The sequence below is a fragment of the Sturnus vulgaris genome, chromosome 31, assembly GCF_052056855.1.
Source record: "Sturnus vulgaris isolate bStuVul1 chromosome 31, bStuVul1.hap1, whole genome shotgun sequence".
In the NCBI taxonomy this organism is placed as follows: domain Eukaryota; kingdom Metazoa; phylum Chordata; class Aves; order Passeriformes; family Sturnidae; genus Sturnus; species Sturnus vulgaris.
The window spans coordinates 1,483,200-1,502,630 of NC_142273.1; the positions used below are offsets into that span (position 1 = coordinate 1,483,200).

Consider the following 19,431-nt stretch of genomic DNA (forward strand, 5'->3'; position numbering starts at 1 on the left):
CCCGTGAATCAGGTTTCATGCTCCCATGCTCTCTCCCACACCAGCTGAGATTTTATTTTTACAGAGATGGTGCCTTCCTAGCCTCTTACCTTGGTCACAGGGAGCCAGAGGCCCCCCAGCCCTGGCTGCATCCTGCTCTCTCAGGCCCGCAGAGCATAGTGTAGGATGAAACGACACCAGATGGAACTAGCCCGGTCCTGTTGTGAGTATTTATTGGTTTGCAGGGGCTGCCTGAGCCCAGTACCCAGCTCTCTGGCCCTGAGACCAGCCATTCCCCATGCTATTTGGAGGTGGGGGTGCCCTGGCCAAGCTGCAGCAGGGAGTTGGTGGTGTAGTTCTGGAAGAGGGGCTGCAGGAACATGCCAATGGTGCCAAAGACACAGACGAAGACAAAGATCCACAGGAAGAGGCGGTCGATGACCATGGCCACGTACTTCCAGTCCTCGCTCACCTGCATGGGGCCAGGAAAAATGCTGGGTCAGGGCTGGGGCCTTAGGTATTACCTGACACTGCCCCGATTGGGAATTTGGCATATCCTCAGAGCCTCGAATCTGCTCCCTCAGCACTGTGGCTCCTGGGGCTGCCTGCCAGCCTGCTGTGGGCCTCACGGGGCTCACTCTCCCTGCTGTCACCCGCACCGCTGAGCCCAGGAAACATTTCCCCAGTGAGCAGAGCTGGGCGGGGGGTGGGGAGGGCTCTGCAAAATCTGCAGCCTGACAATGCTGTGCAGGGCCAGGCCTCCTGGGAGCTTCCTGGGTTTCCAGAGCAGCTGCTTCAGCCTGGGACTGTGACGATCGGTCAGGAATCAGTGCTGGACCCCCTACCCAGACAGAAGCTGCAAGACCTCACTGGACATGGGGCTAGGCAGGGACCCCCTTGGTGTTTGTGCACATCACTTCCTGTGGTGCAGACATGAGCCAGGACATACTCTGCACCCCAGAGCTCTGGCCACCCCTGAGTACTGCCCACTCCCAGCTGCACACTGCCCACCCTAACTTACGCTCTGGTCGTCATCCTCACTGCGCATGTGGTCAGCAATGAAGCGCACGCCATCCACCGCCTCCTCCAGCCCGCAGCTGCAGCCAGCTGCAGGGGCTGCTGCCTGCCCCTGTCGCTCCCGATAGCCATTGAGCCCCTCAGCCTTGGCAGCACCAGGGTTGGCATAGCAGGTGCAGGTGCGAGCACCAGCCTGGACGAAGAGAGTGGTGGCAGCAGCACGTTCCTGGGTGTGCCGGCGCTGGCGCAGGCGCTGGCGTGCGCAGCTCTGCCGCGGCTGCTTCATGAAGAGCAGCGCTGGGAGCTTGTGGAGGAAGAGGGTGCGGACCCAGGGGGGCATAGTGTGCGTGGTGGGCGAGCGGTGGTGCACGTTGAGGACACAGACGCTGGTGACAATGGAGAAGGTCACCAGCACCATGGTGAACATAAGGTATTTGCCCACCAGTGGTACGTCCAGTGAGGTGGGTGGCACGATCTTGGAGATGAGCAGGAGAAAGACGGTGAGGGCGAGCAAGACAGAGATGCAGAGTGTCATCTTCTCGCCACAGTCAGACGGGAGGTAAAACACAAGGATTGCCAGGGATGTAATGAGGATGCAGGGGATGATGAGGTTGATGGTGTAGAAGAGCGGCTTACGCCGAATAATGAAGTCGTACGTGATGTCCACATAGGTGGAGTCATCAGGGTTCTCGTTGCGCCGCCCTGGCAGTGCCACAATGTCCCACTCGCCACTGGGTGTGAAGTCATCCAGGCTGGCCACCTCGCTCTTCAGCACCAGGTCAATCTCGGTGCGGTCATAGGTCCAGGAACGGAACTTCATGGTGCAGTTCTGCTGGTCAAAGGGGAAGTGCTTCACCTCGATCTTGCATGCGCTCTTATAGATGGCAGGCGGCAGCCAGAAGATGCTGCCATCATAGGAGATCACCGCATTGGAGTAAAAGGAGACCTCGTACATCCCATCAGCGCTGGGGTGAAGAGAGGTGGTGTCAGTCCTGGTGTTGTCAGCCCCAGCAGCCCAATGACATGGCCCCCTGTGCTGGGTGGGGTAGGGGAACACATAGCCCCCCCTCAAAAAATGACCTACTTGTTGTAGAGCACCACATCAGGCAGCCAGATGTGCTTGGAGGGCAGGCGGACCTTCTTCATGTTGTCAAAGTCCTCAGGCTTCCATGTGAGGCGATAGTCCTCCCACTCCTGAGGACAGGTGGGATCAGCCCAGCCCAGCCACAGGATGGGGGCCTGGGGTAAGGGGATGGGTCAGGACAGGGGGACACGGGGGTCCTACAAAGGCTTTATGGAGGGCTATGACCAGACAGAGTAGACATTAGAGTCCCACACAGGGTATATGGGGGGTCCCTATGATAGGGATGGGTCTCAAGGCAGAGGCTGGGGAGGCCTGATGTGGACACAGGGGTTTCAGGGCCACGTCAGAGTCCAGGGTGCCCACCTGGGTAAGCCAGACGTTCGTGGTCATGATCTGCTCCCGCTCATGCTGCAGAGAGAGAGGGCCCAGTCACTCCAGGTGGTAGGAGGCTTTGGGGCCCCCTTCCTTGCCCGGTAGGTTGGGGAGTAGAGTCCTGGCCAACTCACCACGCTGATGAGCTGCGCCAGAGACACCATCAGCTGCACGGTCACCAGCTCAGAGCCATTGGTTGCCGGCCGGATCAGCTTGTTATAGCGTGCAGGGTCCAGCAGATACTCAACCAGTCGCTCCTCCGTGTCTGTGCCCAGGCTCCCTGGGGCATGGCGGAGCTTGAGTCCCACGGTAGTGGGCAAGGCCCCCCAAGAGGCTCCGGGGACCCCCCGGGATAGAGCCTGTACCCGGCCTGGGGCTCTGTGCCTGGCAGCCCGAGAGCAGGAATGATGGGGTGCATGGTGATGGGGTGTGGGTGTCATAGCCGGGCAGGGGAGCAGGGAGGGCCAGGGGGAGAATGGGCGGTCTGAGGGGCTCCATGACTGGGGACGAGCAGCTAGACAGGACTGGGGGTTTCTCTCTGCCCTCCCCTGCCACTCCCCGCGATTCCCTGCCCGTTCATGACACCCCCTTCCCTGTTCCTGTCGATCCCTGCCCACTCCTGGCACCACCTCGGGGAGCCGGAGCTCACGGCGGCCGCATAGCCCCGGGGGGGTCGAGGAGCGCCGGAAACGCCAGTGCCACCGGCACCGCAGAGGGGCCGGTACCGGCTCCACTCCGGATCTGTCCCGTGCAACAGGCGCAGTCCCTGGGCCCGGCCCGGCCCGGCCCGGCCCGGTCCGGTCCGGTCCGGTCCCCTCCCCGCCTGTGCCGGCGCCATCCCCCACAGCCCCTGACACTTACGTCTGAGGGCAGCGAGAAGGCAGAGAACGCGGAGCAGCGCCATGGGGGCGGCCCGGTGCCGCCACCGGTACCCGGCGCTGTCCGTGGTTCTGGCCGGGCGCTGTCCGAGGTGCTGGAGCCGGCGGCGGCCCAGGCGGGGCGGCCCCGGGCGGGAGGCGGTGCCGGGCGCTGCGCCGGGGCCGCCCCGTGCTCCGGCTCCGTCGCCGTCACCGTCGCCGTCAGCGGCCCCGGGGCCGCCCCCGCCTCCGCCCCGCCGCGGCCTGGGGACACGGCGGAGGGGTCTGAGCTCCCCGAGCTCGCCGCTCCACCTAGGTCCCTGCACGGTGCCAGAGGGGCGGTGGAGCCCCGGGCGGGGATCAGAGCGGTAGGGCGGAGCGGTGGCAGAGTTCGCGGGTGGAACCCGGAGCTACCGCGGCTCCGCCGTACAGCAGCAGGGGGGTCTCAGAGCCAGGACTGCTGGGCCTTAGGGAGCCTCGTCCCCGCCGGGCTCCAGCCGTGCCCGGTGCCCCCCCGTGACCCCACGTGACCCCTCCGGGGCCGGGGCGGGCACCCCCCGCTGCCCCCCTCGCTGGTCCCGCCCTGCTTCCCCCGGGCTTACTGAGCGTCACTTCCGGGATGTCGCGAGACGCTTTCGGCGGGGCGGTCCCGCCCATTCCGGCGACGGCACTTCCGGGAGCGGGGCCGTCCCGCCGCCATCTTGGGCGGGCTCCGGGGCTGCGGCGGCGGCGGCGGCGGAGCGGGTCCCTCCATGGGAAGATGCAGCGGGCGGGGCCGGAGGAGGCGGCGAGGGCGCAGGCGGCGGCGGGGGGGCCCGGGCGGAGCGGGACCGAGGTGGCGGCGGCCCCCGCCGGGCGGCTCCTGAGGCGGGAGCTGCGGCTGCTCGAGTCCATCTTTCACCGCGGTCACGAGCGGTTCCGCATCGGCAGCGCCTGCCCGGACGAGATCAGCTGCGAGTTCGTCCCGGGGGCCGGGGCCCGCGCCGGCGCCTCCGCCTCCCGGGGGCCGCCGCCGGGACCCGTCCGTATTCACTGCAACATCACGGTGAGGCCCAGGGGGTGCGGCGGGCCCAGGCTCTGCGGGGGCACCGCAAGGCGGCCCCGGGACCGAATGGCCCCTCCTTCGCGCGTACGGGGCTGCCGCCGTTGGGGCTCACAGTGAGCTGGGCCTGGGCCCCAACGTCCCTGGCGGCGGCTACGGGGCGCGGGGCTGGCCGCCCCCGGCCCCCTCCTCCGTGGGGCCTGCGGGAGCGCCGTACAAAACACCCCGAGCTCCTTGGGGCAGCGGCTCACGCAGAGAAAAACCTGAGGGCAGTGCCCGGCAGCACTCCCGCCATGCCAATGTACGAGAACTAGCCATTCCCTGTGCTGTTTTGGAACCCCCAGTCCTGTCCAGCTGCTCGTCCCCAGTCATGGAGCCCCTCAGAGCACCCTGAGTACGAGACTGCCCCCGTTTTCCCTGCTTCCCCCAGTTTTGTTTTGGAGGGTTTCCCAGGGGCCCCTGATCTGCCTGGGGAAGAGGCACCTGCGGCAGCAGCGTTGGCTCTTCCTCTCTGCTCTGGCTCATTCGCACTGGGGTTTTAGGGATCCTGGTGCTGGATGGCTTGGCACTGGTGTGCTGATGCCCTCTTTGATCACAAGTTACAACTAGTGTGTGTCTCCAGGCAGGGAGGGCCAGCAGAACTTGAATAACCCCTGGTGCAGATTCTGAAAGGGACTAATGACCAGGGTTTTCTGGAGGGGCATGTTGAGAGTGTTGCTGGAGGCTTTGTCCTGGATTAAAGGTGCCTGCTTGGCCTCTGCCCTGTGTAGGTGCTTCTCCTGCAACTCCTGGTGCAGGAGCTGTGAGGGTAGCAGCCCATGGGTAATGTCGGACACCCTCAGTGTCCTGCCTCTACTGCCTCCCACTCCTGATGGCCCCATGGCCAGAGAGGTGGCCAAAATGCCACTATCTTCCCTTCATGTTCAACCCTGGGCCAGGGGGACACAGCACAGAGCCAGCCCAACATGGTCAGGGTAGGAGTTTGTATTGGCCTCAGCCCCAGGTTTATGCTGGAGGGTGGATCAGTCACTTGGGGCCGGATCTCTGTAGTCCAGAGGGATCTGTGTGCAGAAGATGCAGGGCTTCAGCCTCTACGCTGTCTGGCTTGCTGCTCTGTGCACCACAGCAGCCTCCATCCCACCAACAACCACCTTCTCCCTCTCTCTAGGAGTCTTATCCAGCTGTTCCCCCAATATGGTCTGTGGAGTCAGATGATCCCAACCTGGCAGCTATCCTGGAGAGGCTGGTGGAAGTCAGGAAAGGAAATACATTGGTGAGATACGCTCTGCTGCCTGGGAGAGGGGGGAGCTGGCAGCTTTGTGGGGGTAACTCCCTGCTAGCATGTCCACAGCTGCCTGAAGTGGGGATTGCCTCTGGTCGCATAAATGTTCCAGATATTTGGGATGAGCTTCTCTGATATTGTTTGATGCTGGGGTGGGATTTTGCACCCGTGTCTGCTGCTGCTTGGAGCAGCCCTGGGGCCTGAGGCTCAGCATGGCACAGAGGTCCTTACACTTCCCTGACCCTCTGTTCTCTGGACAGCTTTTGCAGCACCTGAAGCGAATAATCTCTGACCTGTGCAAACTCTACAACCTCCCCCAACATCCAGATGTTGAAATGCTGGACCAGCCTCTGCCAGCAGAACAGGTGAGTGGCTCAAGGAAAGGCTTCCAAAGCTCAGAAAACAAATTCCCTGATGTTTGCTTTGGAGGCTTCTAGGGGGTACCAGAGGAGGAACACAGTGGGTGAGGGGTTGGATTTCTGTCCTAGGTGATGCCAGCCTGCTCCACTGGGCCTTGGTACTGTTTTCTGTAAAGGCTCTTGCTACTCTCTGCTTTTAAATTGGTTCTGCTTGTATATCCCTGTTTGACCTCGTCTTGGAAGCATCTGGGAAGGAAGGAGAGCATTTTACCAGGATGCTGACCACACAGTCTCTATCCCTATCCTCTCTCCACAGAGCACCCAGGAAGAGGTGTCCTCTGAAGAGGAAGATGAAGAGATGCCAGAGGTAAGTGCCACCACAGTGTGTGAGGATATATGCCAGAGAGCTGAGTGCAGGGAGAAAGGTGCTGAAAGGTTGTGAGGGTTTTGCCTGGGAAAAGCTTGCGGCCTCCAGACAGGGAAGTTTGGATCAAAGGCATTTTGATGCTCAGAATTCTGAGGTACAGCTGGGTGCCACATATTCACAAACCCCAGGAGAGCACAGAGCCTGAGCAGTGTAGCCATGGCCTCCAAAGGCACGTGGATGACCTGGAGCAGAGCTGCTTGGACAGTATGTGCTGTTCTCTAAAGCCTGAAATTTCTGCAAGAGAGATGGATTTCTGGGTTGCTGTTGCTGGCAGGGAAGTCACTGTTGCACGGGACTCCCACAGAGAGGATGAGGTCAGGTGGTTGAGTGTGCAAGTGAGCTAATTGCCAGGAGTGGTGGAGGCAGCCACACTTCACTGCAGGCTGAGGGCACCTTGCTGCAGAACCCACAGGCTCTGGTTGTTTGGTTTGCAGTTTAGAGATCTGTGGAAGTGGGTGGAATAATCTTGAATCTCCATGGTGACGTTTAGCAATGCCTCACACACGAGAAGCATGGGCACTGAGTCAGCAGTGCCTCGGAGCCTGGGGGGCAGGTCACTGAGCAGCAGCACCCCAGCACTTGGGGGGGGTTTAGCAAAGTTAATTGCTTGCTAAATTAAGGCTGGGCTTTGCCAGGGTCCATGGGGAAAAGAGGGAGGGCTAAACTGACACCAGCGTAACCTTGTGAATCTGTAAATCTGCTGCTTCATGGCAAATCAGTGTGTGCAAGGCCTCCACTCCTGTGGGCTGGAAAATAAATCCCCAGGAGCTGAGCATTCCCCCTTTTGCTTTTTTCTAGCGCCATGCGTCGTGGAGGGAGAGTGCTCTCATGTAGAGCAAAGGTTTTGTGCTGAGTGGTGGGATTTGTTCAGCTGTGTGGAGGAGTGGAGCAGCAGAACTGTGCCCTGGCACAGAGATTCATTATGCAGGTTAATCTACTCGAGGGATTTTCTAGGAGGATCTATTTTCCCGTGTGAGTCTAAAAATGTCAAAGCCCTTCCAAAAATGCTGCTCAATAGCCACAACCAGCCCAGAGAGGCCACAGTAAACGCTTGTTCAGAGGATTTAGTGCCAGTGCTGGAGCTGTGCATACCCACAGCCATTTCCAGGCAGCTGAACACTGTGTGCATGGGGAGAGATTTCTGTAGTGGGTCCAAACGGCTGCAAATGTTTTTTCCCCATCAGGGTCTTGCATTGCCCTGTGTTATTGTGGGAAATAGTGAGGGGCAAAGGCTCTTGTGGGGTCAGGTCACACACTTGGGGTGTGCTGAGCTGATCTACAGAGAGACATGCTGTGAAATACCCACTCTTGTTGAGGGAGTAACATCCCATGCAGCTGGGTTTGGGTGCAAGGGTCTGTTCTTCTTGTGGTGCTAGTGACCTGTGTCCCTGTTGGGGTTTGGCTAGTGAAGGGGCCCGGGTGGCCTGGCAGCACTGCACCAAAGGGCTGTGCCATCCAGCAGTGTGGCACAAGCTGCTGAAGCCATGGGTGTGCCAAGATCCAGGGTCACTCAGTGACATGGGGCTTGTTGAGGAGTGAGAGATTAATGGCTCGTTATATAAACAGGCATGAGACATGGCAGGGGAGAATCCAGCAAACAAAGAGCTCGCATGAGCCCAATTGAATGCCCAGTCCTTGTGTCTTCCATTCTATTTGTACCTCAGATCAGGAGCTGGGGCTTCCTGGGATGAAAGAGTTGCACTAGGAATCCTTCCTGGGTCAGGGCAGCTCAGTACTCAGAGCAGGGAGGAGCAAAAGCACATCTCTTTGAGCTTTCCTCTTCTCTTCCCAGGACACTGAGGACTTGGACCACTATGAGATGAAAGAGGAAGAGCCAGCAGATGGGAGAAAGACAGAGGATGAAGGCATTGGGAAAGAAAACCTGGCCATTTTAGAGAAAATAAAAAAGAACCAGAGGCAAGATTACTTAAATGTACGTGTCACCCAGTGGGCAGGTGGGCTGGGGAAGCAGAGGGACTCAAGGGCAAGAGTGATGGAGGCCCTTGCCAGCCCTCCAGCCCTAAATCAGAGGGGCTGTCCCCAGCCAAAGGTACAGCAGTACCAGTTCTCTAGGGCTGATGAGGCTGAAGCAGAGAAGTTTGTGAACTGCCTCTGCAGCTCAGGGAGGGCATTGGGTGCCCCCAGGGCATCGATTCCTCACAGGCCAGTCCTCCTGCAGCAAGATCTGGGGCTCCCTTCTGTCTCAGGAGCTGGCCCCCACGATCACCTGAGGCTGTGGAGGTGGGTTGTGCTTTTTTACCCCTGGGCAGAGATCCTCAGTAGAGAGGACACAGAGGTGTTTCTGCTGCAGCTGTGCTGCCTGAGGTGACATACTTGGGGCAAGGGACAGACTGAGAGGTGATGGATAGGATATGGTCTGGTATAGAGGCTGGACTGAGTTGTAGCTCAGGTGTTGACCTCATAGAGCAATAGCCATGGTTGGGTGCAGCATAACAATACAACTTTCCCCCTCCCTGTTCGTTGCAGGGTGCAGTGTCTGGGTCTGTGCAGGCCACTGACCGGCTAATGAAGGAGCTCAGGGATATTTACCGATCACCAAGTTTCAAGGGCGGTGAGTGCTGCCAAGAGCTCCATGGAGGAGGATTCCTTCTCATTCTATGTGGTACCCAGTGGGCCTTGGAGCTGTGCTGTTCAGCTGAGGGGGTGGATCTCTGGTGTTTGGTGGCTGTGGCTCTGTCAAGAGTGAACAAAACCACCTTACCCTCTCTGTTCCCTTCCACTGCTGGGTGGGAATGAGGAGCATGCTGTTGGTCAGAGAGTTATCTGACTCTGAGGGGGGTGGTGTTCCTGCTCCTTTCCTGAGCCCAGGGACTCAGAGAAAGAAACTGCTGCCCTCAGGACTGTCCTGAGGATAGGCGCTGCTTTTCATGGAGGGACAGTGCCCAAGTGAAGTTGTGCTGGAGGGCCCAGGGGATTTGAAATCTGAGTGATGGCTCAGCCCCCTCTCAGTGTCCCCTTCCCCACAGTGACCTGTGTTCTCCCCCCTGACCCTCTGCTCTCATTGCAGGATACTATGCAGTTGAACTAGTGAATGACAGCCTGTACGATTGGAACGTCAAACTCCTGAAGTAGGTGGCCCAGCTTGGGATCATGCATTTGTGGTGGGTTTTGGTGATGGGACCAGAAAGTTCCTGTGAGCAGAGGGAACATGAGCATGGCAGGGGAGCACCAAGCAGTCCTTGAGTTAGCCTCTCTCAGGCAGCTGGCTTGCTGTCTCCAGGAGAAAAAGGAGATGATATCTCCAGACAAGATGAGGTAATCGGAGGACTCTGCAAGTCTCTGCTGTTCCGAGAGTCTGGAAAGAGGTGCAGCAGGCAAACCCTGAGCTTTCACACCCTCCAGACACCAGTGCTGCCTTTTCCTTGGGCCAGGCAGCCTTTATTTTTAATCTGGCAGCATGGAAAAGGGGTGTGATGGTCGTCTCTGCAAACCGGAGGCAGAATGCTGGCAGCCCGTGCTGTCAGCCTGAGGGCCCATGTGACTGCCCGGCTGTGCAGGTATGGCAGCTCGGGGTGTGGTGCCAGCGAGCACGGCTGAGCTGAGCTGCAAGGCCTTGACTGACCCTCGCGGGGTTTTCCTGTCACAGGGTTGACGAGGACAGCGCTTTGCACAACGATCTCCAAATCCTCAAAGAGAAAGAAGGAACAGATTTCATCCTCCTCAACTTTTCTTTTAAAGTAAGGCTCCCCCTCCTAGAGAGACACCTGGCTCTGTGAGGCATCAGAGAACACCTTTCTCAGTGACTCTGCTTCGCTTCTCTCATTCCAGGATAACTTTCCTTTTGATCCACCGTTTGTAAGGGTTGTATCCCCGGTGCTGTCAGGGGGGTGAGTAATTATCTGTGTCTCTCTGCTCTGCATTGCTGCTTTCTGCAGCAGTTTTCACTGGGTTTATCCAGTGCTGTACAATCCTGTGACTTCCTTGACATGGATTTGCCATTGGGAAGCAGACAGTGATGGTGTGAGGTTTTTAGCATGTTTTTGCCATGAGAAACCTATCAGAGAAGATGTTTCACCTCTGGAGCAGTGGGCGGGTACGATCGCGTCTATCTGTGCAGTAACTTTGTCTGATTCCTTCCCAGGTATGTTTTGGGTGGTGGTGCCATCTGCATGGAGCTGCTTACGAAACAGGTGGGTGCTGGTCCCTGTGGGAACTGGGGTAGCTGTTGTGTGCCTGCCACACTCCGTATTCCTGACAGCTCCTGCTGTACCACTGCCTGCCAGAGCCGAGGAAGGCCCTTTGGTTGCACTGGGAGCACAGTTTCTGGGGTGGGTCTGGCCTTATCATGTGTTTCATCCCCCAGGGCTGGAGTAGTGCCTACTCCATCGAGTCGGTGATCATGCAGATCAGTGCAACGCTGGTGAAAGGGAAAGCACGAGTACAATTTGGAGCCAACAAGGTAGGGCCTGGACAGTGTAGGAGAATGGGGGGTGGCTGAAGGGGGCACAGCCAGCTCTGGCTGCACAGGAAAGGTGGGATGGCTTCCCCAAGGTTCCTGCTGGACTGATGGTCTCCTTGCTTTCCCTTGCAGAACCAGTACAGCCTGACAAGAGCACAGCAGTCCTACAAATCCCTGGTTCAGATCCATGAGAAAAATGGTAAGGGCTGAGGGAGAGGGCCTGTGTTTTCTCTTGCTTGTTTGGGCTCCCCAGACAAGCCATTGGAGTTTTATCCTGTCTCAAGTGTGGAGGTGACAGCAGCAGTGGCAGCTGCAGAGTGCTGCTGTGCTCTCTGCTGCCCAGTGCTGGGCTCCAGTGGCTCTAACTAGAGGCAGCACCTCACTGATTGCTTGGACGTGATGATCTGAGACATCTTTTCCAGCCTAAATTATTCTGTGCTTGCCTGTGTGGTGTTGGGAAGTAAGCCAAAGGGAAAGCCTCCCAGTAGTTGGGGATACGTGGCCCTTTGGAAGTAGGACTTGGCTGCTTTCAGCAGGTTTTCCAGGTGCAGATTCTTGTTGCCAATGCAGTTTCCTCCCTCACAGATCTCTCCTCATTTCAGGCTGGTATACACCACCCAAGGAGGATGGCTAGTGTGGATGCTGCAGGACCAATCTGAATATCTTCTGGATGCTCTACTTGGATCTTAGTGATGCCTCTTGGCTTTCTCCCAGGATGTAATAGCTCTGCCTATTGCAGGACAATACTGGCTGTTCAAAACTCTAAATAACTGTTTAAGGAGTTGGACTGACCCAGAACACTTGCTGGGCCCATGCTAGCAGGCATTCTTGTTAAAACAAACTCTTGAGCCTCTTGTATTGCTGGAAACTTTTGACTCTACTCCAGTCTAGAGCATCCTCCTTACCTATGCTATGGATTTAATTTATTTTCTTATTTCATGTACACTGCTTTTTTTTGTTACGGTGTATGATGGATGTGTATGGAAAATGTATCTTTGGAGAAAAATTACAGTTTGTTAATTTGAGAATGCTGGTCTAACTAATTTTTCCCAAGCTCCTGCTGGGTGGGTTGTGCCCTGCAAACCCTGCTGCAGCCCTGGTCCCAGGGTGGGGCGGTCGATGGAGCTATGGTGGGCCCAAGCCCTGCAGGAAGACTTGGCACAATTGCCTCGGAAGAAGAAAAGCCCTTTTCTTTTTTGGCATTAAGGGAGCAGAGTTTCTGCCCCATCTTTCCTAGGCAAACCCAGCTTTTCTCTATAAACTGCAGACTTACAACTTGAAGCACAGAGATCTGTGAGGCTGTGCTCTCCTCTGCAGCAGAGGAAGGGTTTGTGTTTGTATCACACTTCTCCCTGTCCTCTTGCCAAGCAGTTAAGATGAGCTGAGGCCTGAGCTTTGTCCTGTTTCTCCCCACTAGCCACACATGGAGGCTGAGCCCCTTGTCCCCATCCCTGCTGGGCTGTGGCTGCAAGCTGCTGCAGGGAGTGGAGCTCTGTCCTACCACTGCTTCCCATCCCTGGCCAGAACCTATTCCATCAGTGAACACCCTGTTCTATGGGGTTTTATTTTACTTTCCTTAAGCTATTGTTCCTGCTCGCCTTTGTACTCCAGCCCTCTATGGCCGGGGTTGCTGCAGTTGTGGCCTGTCGTCTTGAATCCCCACGGCCCTGTTTTGAGTCTGCTGGAAGGAGATCTGGCTGTTGGAGCTCCTCTAACTTGGGCCATGTCCTCGTCTGGAGGACAGAACTGACGCACTAGTGTCAAAGATGGAACCATGCGTATTAATTCACTGTGTTTGAATAAAAGTCATTAGAAAATCAAAGAGCCTCAGAACTCCATTATCTACTTCAGCAGCTGCTTCCCTGTCCTGCTCAGAGCCTTGGAATAAAAAGATGCTGTAAGGAGAGGGATTACTGACGGCAGGAGTGGCTCTGGCCTCAGTTTGGGGACTATTTTTAAGTGCTTTGCTGAAGGACCAGAGGATTTGTGAAGCTGAGCACTCTGCCCTGTGTCCTCCAGTCCAGACCAGCACGTCTTGGAGTTCTGGGTTCTCTCCAACCATATTCATGGTAGCTGGGGCTGGGGGAGCAGAGGTAGCTGCACTCAGCTCCCACCTTTAGCTCAGGAACCTGCTAGGTAGTGGCTTAAATCAGCTTAAGATTTAAAACACTTGTGGGGCTTTCTCTTTGCTGAAAGAAAGTTGGAGCTGCTCTGCTGAGCCCAGCCATGGGGTTGGGTTGGGGTTGGGTATGCCAAGTTGGTTGGGAGAGCTTATGGCACACACTCCCAAGTCATGGCAGCTTTACAGGCTGGGATGGGCAGAACTGAAGAGGGCCCTGCAGGACACTGTCACCAGGATGCTGACCTGACAAGTGTCGAGGCTGAAAGTGCAGCAGGAGCAGGTGTCTAGCAGGCCATCTGCCAGTGCTGTCTGTTCACACCTGCCCAGTGAGGACCCATCCCACTCTGAGCCGAGCGTGGCCTTCGTTGCCACCAGGCTGGCTCAGGGAAGGAGGTGTGCAGTGCCATCTGTCACCACTGCTGAAGGCACTCCCGAAGCCTTCCCCTGTGGGAGCTGGCAGAGAACAAGAATGAGGGAAGACTTCCTGAAGGAGACATGTGGCACATTGAAGTGAACAGCACAAAGCGACCGAGACAGTGCTGCCTGCATGCCTGTCCTATTGAGGCCCCATAAAAATTGAAGGGGACTGAAATCTGCCTTCTGAAGGAACGAAAAGGAGCCGGCATCTGAGTTTACTGGTGGGGAAAGAGAGTTTTCCTAGGCCACAAAAAGGCAAAGCTAAAGCCAGATGAGATTCCACTGGCAGTTCGGGCACCAGCCTGCCAGTGGCATCGCACCACCGCAAGGCACATCCTGCCCAGCAGCACCAGCAAGGTAATTGCCATCACTTCCCATGGCGCTGCCAGCACCCAGCACCTCCCCCTTGTACAGAAGAGGAGCCCGTATTTTGCCACAAACTCCCATCCTGGGGGCTATGGGAGCAATTTTGCCACAAAACCCTATCCTCTTCTCGTGGAGTTGCAAAGGGGGAGGGATTGCTGTTGTAAAGGCACTGCGGCCCGATAGGAAGACAAACCACTGGGCTCTGCCGCGCTTTTCTGGCAAGGTGACAGCACGGCCAGACGTAGAACTTGGCTGGTGCGGTGTGAAGAGAGGGCACAGAGGGCACTGGCTGCACAAAGTGCCCTGTCAGGCTGTACACAGGGGTCCTTGTACAGCTGGCTGTGCACTGGTGGATGGCGGGGTTGTGCAGAGTCTCCACACATGGGGAGCACACAGTCCATGCCCAGGGTCTGTGGAGGAGATACACCGTGCTGTCCTTGGAGTCTCTGCCCGGAGATCCACCCGTACAGTCCGTCCGCGGGATCCATGTGCAGGATCCATCATCCAGGCAGGGTCACGAGGTGTCTCACCCGCACCGGGGCGGGACCCCACCGAAGCTCCCATCTCTTCCCACGGCTCCCCACGGCTCTCTGCCTGTCCGGCTGGTGCCGCGCCGCTCCCCGGGGCCGCCCCCTCCGGATCTGGGCGGGGAGCGCCGGCCCTGCCACCCCCTCCGGCCCCTCCGGCCCCGGCCCGGCCCGGCCCCGGCCCCGGCCCATCCCGTCGCCGCTGCATGGGGCCCCCCGGGCCAGCCTGACCCCTCGCCGAAGCCCCTGCGCCCCCGGAGACGGGCCCCGCCGAGGAGCCGCGACGGGACCCCCCGGCTGCCCGTCCCCGGCCGGGCCCTCCGGAGCTCGGAGAGACCCCCCTGGGCCCCGTCCCCAGGGGCAGCGGACCCCTGGAACCTCCCCGGGACTGCCCCGGCCGGACTCCTCTGACACCCGGCGAGACCGCCCGGCGAGACCCATTGCTGGAGCAGATACCCCGGCCCCCGCCGAGACCCTTCCCCGGGGCAAGGGAGCTCCGAGGGCACGCGGTTCCCTCCCCGGGCCCCAGGAGCCGGCACCCCTGGGGACCCACCGGCTGTCCCCGCCGGGGCGAAGGACGCCTGGAGCCCCTCACGAAGGCCCCGGTCCCCCGGCCCGCATCCCCGCTCCCGGGCTGGCCCCAGTCCGCAGCGGATCCCGGTTCCAGGGCTGGGGGCATCCCGGCTGCCCAGGGCCCCCCGGCTGAGTCGGCCCTGAGCCGGCGGGGCAGCCCTGGGGTGTCGGGGACCCCCGGGGGGGCTGCGGCACCCTGCGTCTCCCCAGCTCCATGGCGGCCAAGTGGTTCAAGGAGTTCCCATCCAACCTGAAGACGGTTTCAGAGAGGGCTCGGCCGGGAAGCGGGAGCCTTGGCAAGAGCCGCAAGAATTCAACTGCTGATCTGGGGGGCTACCGGGCGGCTGGGGGTGGCAAGGAAGGGGGCAGCCGGCTGTCTCGGGACAACCTGCAGGGTCTGCTCCAGGCCGCCACCGGGAAGATGCGGAAGAATTCCAGAGTGGAGGGAGGCACAGCAGAGGGACCCTCCAAAACCTACATCAACCGCCTCATCAAGGTGGATGCTTCTGAGAAGAATGGGAAGGGGCACCCTGGACCCCTGCCTGGCGGCCTGCCTGCCCCCGAGCAGGACAAGGGGAAGCCCCCCAAGACAGAGACGGTAAGGCAGGGACTGGGAGCCGGGGGCAGAGGCGGAGATGTGGGGAGCGTGAAGCACTGGCAGCTTTAACTAATTTCATCTCCAACTCATTAGCCTGGCTGACTTCATCCTTTTATCCTGCCCGGCTCCACTGCCTTTAAATTCCTTCAAAGCCGCCTTCATCCCAACTGCCCTTCATCTCCCATGTGGGGGTGGGGGGTCACCAGGCATCTTCATCATACAAGTCTGACCCCAGAGCTCAGCTGCTGGTTAAACAAAGGCTGTTTTTAAGCTTTTCTGGAAAGCTAGTCTTTCACCCCTGCACAGCCTTGGGAGAACTGGGAGCCAGGCAGGGGGTTTGCTGTCACCCAAAAGGGTCCCAGAGCTCCCCCCAGGCTCCTTACCACCACTGAGGTACATAGGAACGGTCTGGACTGCCCCCACCCAAAGGTGCTAGGGGGTGCCTCCTCTGGGGTTGTGGCATGGCTCCATTTACCCCAGATAAGTCATCATCCTTCCCTGGGGGTTCCAGTGTGCCTGTTCCCTGCCTGGCCCTGTGCTAGTGGAATCTCTCCACTAGCCACCCCTCCTAGGACTCCTGCAGCCCTCTGAAGCCAGCAATGCCTATTCTCTGCTCAGGTCATCATCCTGGAGGATTACGCAGACCCTTACGATGCCAAACGGACCAAGGGGCAGCGGGACGCTGAGCGCCTGGGGGAGAATGATGGGTACATGGAGCCCTATGATGCCCAGCAGATGATCACAGGTACGTGCCATTTTGAGCCATGCCACAGCAGCACAGCTGGCGCCGCTCCCCAGCCAGGAGTCTTGGGCTGCCCTTGGAGCCACCCGGTGCAGGAGGCTCCGGGAACAGGAAAGCTGCTCGCCGCTTCCTGCGGCTGCGCAGGGCCAGATAAGGAGTGGGAGCAAGGCCGGACACTGACCCGTGCTGGCCGGCCCCTCAACTGTTGCCATGACCTGCTGCCAAAATCGAACGGGCACATGTGGCCAGTGCAAAGCCCTCGGTGCCCCCCAGTCATCCCAGGGTTCCACCTCCCAAGAGTTCCCAATGGCCGTGCCCCCCAGCCAGCGACACCCCGGCTGGCGTGGCGACTGTCCAGCTGGCCACAACAACAGGAACTGACTGGGCCGGAAGCTGGAAATAAAAGATTTGCTGCTGATGTTTTTTTTCCGTGCGGGGCAGCCCAGGCTGTTCGGCAAAGACTGGCGCCGTGGGGAGAAACAGGGGGCTGGGAGGGGTGAGCCCCTGGGGCGGCCTCCCGCACAGCTGAGCTCCAGTTTGGGGTGTAGCATCCTGCTGCCATGGAGCCCAGCTGGCCCCACTGCCATGGGTCTGTGCCTGTGGCGCCAGCAGCCTCGGGGCTGGACAGCAGAACAGGCGCCATGAGGATGGGCCCCTTCCTGCTCCAGCTCCTCCCAAGCTGGTTCCCAATGGGGCGTTGCCGGCACAGGGTCCCCAGCACACATCCCTCACTGAGGGCTGGTAGTGGGAATGGGGGGGGTCTCAAGGGGCACACAAACCCATCCCTGACCCATCATCCCTCTTCCCCACAGAAATTCGTCGTCGTGGCTCCAAGGACCCCCTGGTCAAAGCCATCCTGCTGCTGGACGGTCCTGGAGAGCCTGGGGAGGGGGCTGCCAAATTGGATCTTGCCAAACGGCCAGGGGGCAAGGAGGTGTCAGGGAAGGGGCCACAGCTCTATGACACCCCTTATGAGCCTGGGGAGGGGGTGGCCGGGGGGACCCCAGAGCGCAGGGTGAGGGCTGGTGATGGGCGCCTGCCTGAGAACGACGAGCGCCCAGCGGGGGAATATGAGCAGCCATGGGAATGGAAGAAGGAGCAGATTGTCAAAGCACTGTCAGGTAGGGGGCCGGGACAGGATGGGAATGAGGATGGAGAGGGGGAAGGCACAGGCATGGAATGGGGACAGGGACGGCGACAGACTTTCTAGCAGGGCTTGTCACAAGAAGACAAGATGCAATGGTTTTTAACTGTAAGGGGCACTTTAGATACAGTAATTTTCTTGGGCTGAGGGTGGCGAGGCACTGGCACAGGTTGCCCAGAGAGGTGATGCCTGCCTGGTCAAGTTGGATGGGGCTCTGAACAACCTGATGTAACTGAAGATATCCCTTTTCATGGTGGGGTGTTGGACCAGATGGGGACAGGAACGTGGTTGGAGAAGGGGTTAGGACTGGGAATGGGGAAAGTGCTGGGGATGGGGACAAGGGATGGAGCTCGGGATGGGGATTGAAAGTGGAGGTGGGGCTTTGGGGGCTCACATCTTTTCCCTCCCAGTCCAGTTTGAGGGCTCGGAGCGTCCTAAGGAGGAAACACTGCGGCAGCACCTACGCCAGAAGAGCTGGACCCCCAAGATGCTGAAGCCGGCGGGCACCGAGCACAGCGAGGGGGAGCGGGTGGACCCTGCCCTAGCACTGGAGAAACAGCCGTGAGTTGCGAGGCCGATCCACGTGTGGGAAACGGGGCGAGGAGGGGTGGAGTGCCTAATGCTCTGCACGGCTCAGCGTCCCCTCCCTGTGTCCCCCCGCAGTTGGTACCACGGGGCCATCACGCGGGCCGAGGCGGAGAGCCGGCTGCAGACGTGCCGGGAGGCCGGCTACCTGGTGCGCACCAGCGAGACGGGCAGCGGCAAGTACTCCATCGCGCTCAAGTGAGTGTCGGGGTGGCCACAGAACGGGGGGGTCTCGGCCCCGGGGGTTCCCACCCTGGGGCGATAGGGCGAATCCCCACCCTGAGGTGATGCTGCAGCGCGAGTTCCCCCTGGCTGTTCATGTCAAAGCCCTGATGGGGAGGAAGCACCCAGATCCCGAGGGACGGCACCCCCTGATCCACGGGGGGGGACCCCAGGCATGCTGGTGTGGAGCTGGGGCGGAAGGGGGGTACGGCGTGTCCCCCTCCCCGGCACATTGTCGGGAGCGCCAGTGGCGTTTCCTTCCTGAGGAAGTGCAGCCCCTGGAGCCGAAACAATCAGAGCGGGACGGGAACAAACAGGGGTGGATACGGCCGCGGGGCAGGCGGGCGCCGGGGGGGCTGGCGGCAACACTGATGCCTGCTGGTCGCCCAGGACCAGCCAGGGCTGCGTCCACATCATCGTGGCCCAGACCAAGGACAACAAGTACACGCTCAGCCAGGCCAGCGGCGTCTTCGCCAGCATCCCTGAAGTCGTGCACTACTACTCCACTGAGAAGCTGCCCTTCAAGGGGGCTGAGCACATGGCCCTGCTGCACCCCGTGCACTGCAAGCTGCATTAGCGTCTGCTGACACCGCCCCGAGTGCTCTGCGACCCCCACCCCTGTGGCGTGAGACACGGTGCGGCCACAGCGAGGGGCATTTGTCATGTCTCCAGTCCTGAAGGGACCCCACTCCTGGACTCCAGCAGGGCTGTCCCCCTTTTGCTGGGACAAATCCCAACCACCTCGTGCCAGAACCTACTTGTCACGGGGCTGCCCACGTGCACGAGGTGGGAGCACACAGTGAGACTGGGACCTGTAATGATCTAGTAAAATAAACTTCTTGGCTGAGAGGAAGCAGTGGTCCTGGGGGCGGGTCTGGGATGTGCCTTGTGGTGGCAGGAGTCACCGCAGTTTTGGGGGCCAGAGATTCTGGGGCTCTCCCAACAGCACATCTGCATCCTGCCAGGCTTTTTATAGCGGGAGGCCAGCAGAAGGGAAGCAGAACACTGTCCCATGGGTGCTTGAGCACCCTCTCCCCTTGTCTTGTGGTTTCCTGTCTGGGTGCAGCTGCAGCTCCCTGGTGTGTTGCACAACCCAGCACGGGGTGGGCAGTGCATGACAGAGAAGGCATGGCCTGGGGATGCAGGGCAGGGGGTTTGTGGCATGAAGGTGTGCACAGCATAGGGGTTACAGCGTGGGAGGCACCAGTGAAATAGGGAACACAGAATAGGGTTTATGGGGGGGGGCATAGTTACAGGGCACAGCAAGGCAGGGGGTGAATGAAGTGAGGCTGCAAC

General features: G+C 59.4%; 3 protein-coding genes across 4 annotated transcripts; 2 read left to right on the plus strand and 1 right to left on the minus strand.

Moving 5' to 3' along the window:
* Window positions 1–195: 195 nt before the first annotated feature.
* On the minus strand, window positions 196–3,959 carry CHRNB2 (cholinergic receptor nicotinic beta 2 subunit). 2 transcript variants are annotated; one of them, XM_088181103.1, is made up of 6 exons: window positions 3,912–3,959; window positions 2,587–2,732; window positions 2,444–2,488; window positions 2,081–2,190; window positions 1,001–1,961; window positions 196–451 (listed from the first exon to the last, which is right to left on the minus strand). In XM_088181103.1, the coding sequence occupies exons 2-6, from the start codon at window positions 2,614–2,616 to the stop codon at window positions 281–283; spliced, it is 1,317 nt and encodes a 438-aa protein (XP_088037229.1). In that variant the 5' UTR covers window positions 2,617–2,732; window positions 3,912–3,959; the 3' UTR covers window positions 196–280. The 2 variants fall into 2 exon arrangements, with proteins under 2 accessions (XP_088037229.1, XP_014748297.1); XM_014892811.2 differs by lacking the exon at window positions 3,912–3,959 and adding an exon at window positions 3,314–3,483.
* Window positions 3,929–12,661, plus strand: UBE2Q1 (ubiquitin conjugating enzyme E2 Q1). The gene is made up of 13 exons (XM_014892792.2): window positions 3,929–4,354; window positions 5,520–5,624; window positions 5,894–5,998; window positions 6,309–6,359; window positions 8,212–8,352; window positions 8,907–8,991; window positions 9,448–9,508; window positions 10,027–10,117; window positions 10,209–10,267; window positions 10,522–10,570; window positions 10,744–10,839; window positions 10,972–11,038; window positions 11,442–12,661. Exons 1-13 carry the CDS (start codon window positions 3,929–3,931, stop codon window positions 11,471–11,473), a joined length of 1,368 nt encoding a protein of 455 aa, XP_014748278.2. The 3' UTR covers window positions 11,474–12,661.
* A 1,764-nt stretch (window positions 12,662–14,425) lies between these two features.
* Window positions 14,426–18,988, plus strand: SHE (Src homology 2 domain containing E). The gene is made up of 6 exons (XM_014892835.2): window positions 14,426–15,442; window positions 16,061–16,187; window positions 16,997–17,305; window positions 17,739–17,889; window positions 17,992–18,111; window positions 18,526–18,988. Exons 1-6 carry the CDS (start codon window positions 15,059–15,061, stop codon window positions 18,710–18,712), a joined length of 1,278 nt encoding a protein of 425 aa, XP_014748321.1. The 5' UTR covers window positions 14,426–15,058; the 3' UTR covers window positions 18,713–18,988.
* Window positions 18,989–19,431: the final 443 nt, after the last annotated feature.

Bases quoted from the DNA above. Each gene is read 5' to 3' on its own strand.
- CHRNB2 (XM_014892811.2), bottom strand. From the start codon at position 3,356: ATGGCGCTGCTCCGCGTTCTCTGCCTTCTCGCTGCCCTCAGAC. The intron at 2,489-2,586 runs GTGAGTTGGCCA...CTCTCTCTGCAG, and splicing joins TGGCGCAGCTCATCAGCGTG to CATGAGCGGGAGCAGATCAT. The intron at 2,191-2,443 runs GTGGGCACCCTG...ACCTGTCCTCAG, and splicing joins CGAACGTCTGGCTTACCCAG to GAGTGGGAGGACTATCGCCT.
- UBE2Q1 (XM_014892792.2), top strand. From the start codon at position 3,929: ATGTCGCGAGACGCTTTCGGCGGGGCGGTCCCGCCCATTCCGGCGACG. The intron at 8,992-9,447 runs GTGAGTGCTGCC...CTCTCATTGCAG, and splicing joins ATCACCAAGTTTCAAGGGCG to GATACTATGCAGTTGAACTA. The intron at 10,268-10,521 runs GTGAGTAATTAT...ATTCCTTCCCAG, and splicing joins TCCCCGGTGCTGTCAGGGGG to GTATGTTTTGGGTGGTGGTG.
- SHE (XM_014892835.2), top strand. From the start codon at position 15,059: ATGGCGGCCAAGTGGTTCAAGGAGTTCCCATCCAACCTGAAGACGGTT. The intron at 15,443-16,060 runs GTAAGGCAGGGA...TTCTCTGCTCAG, and splicing joins AGCCCCCCAAGACAGAGACG to GTCATCATCCTGGAGGATTA. The intron at 18,112-18,525 runs GTGAGTGTCGGG...CTGGTCGCCCAG, and splicing joins AAGTACTCCATCGCGCTCAA to GACCAGCCAGGGCTGCGTCC.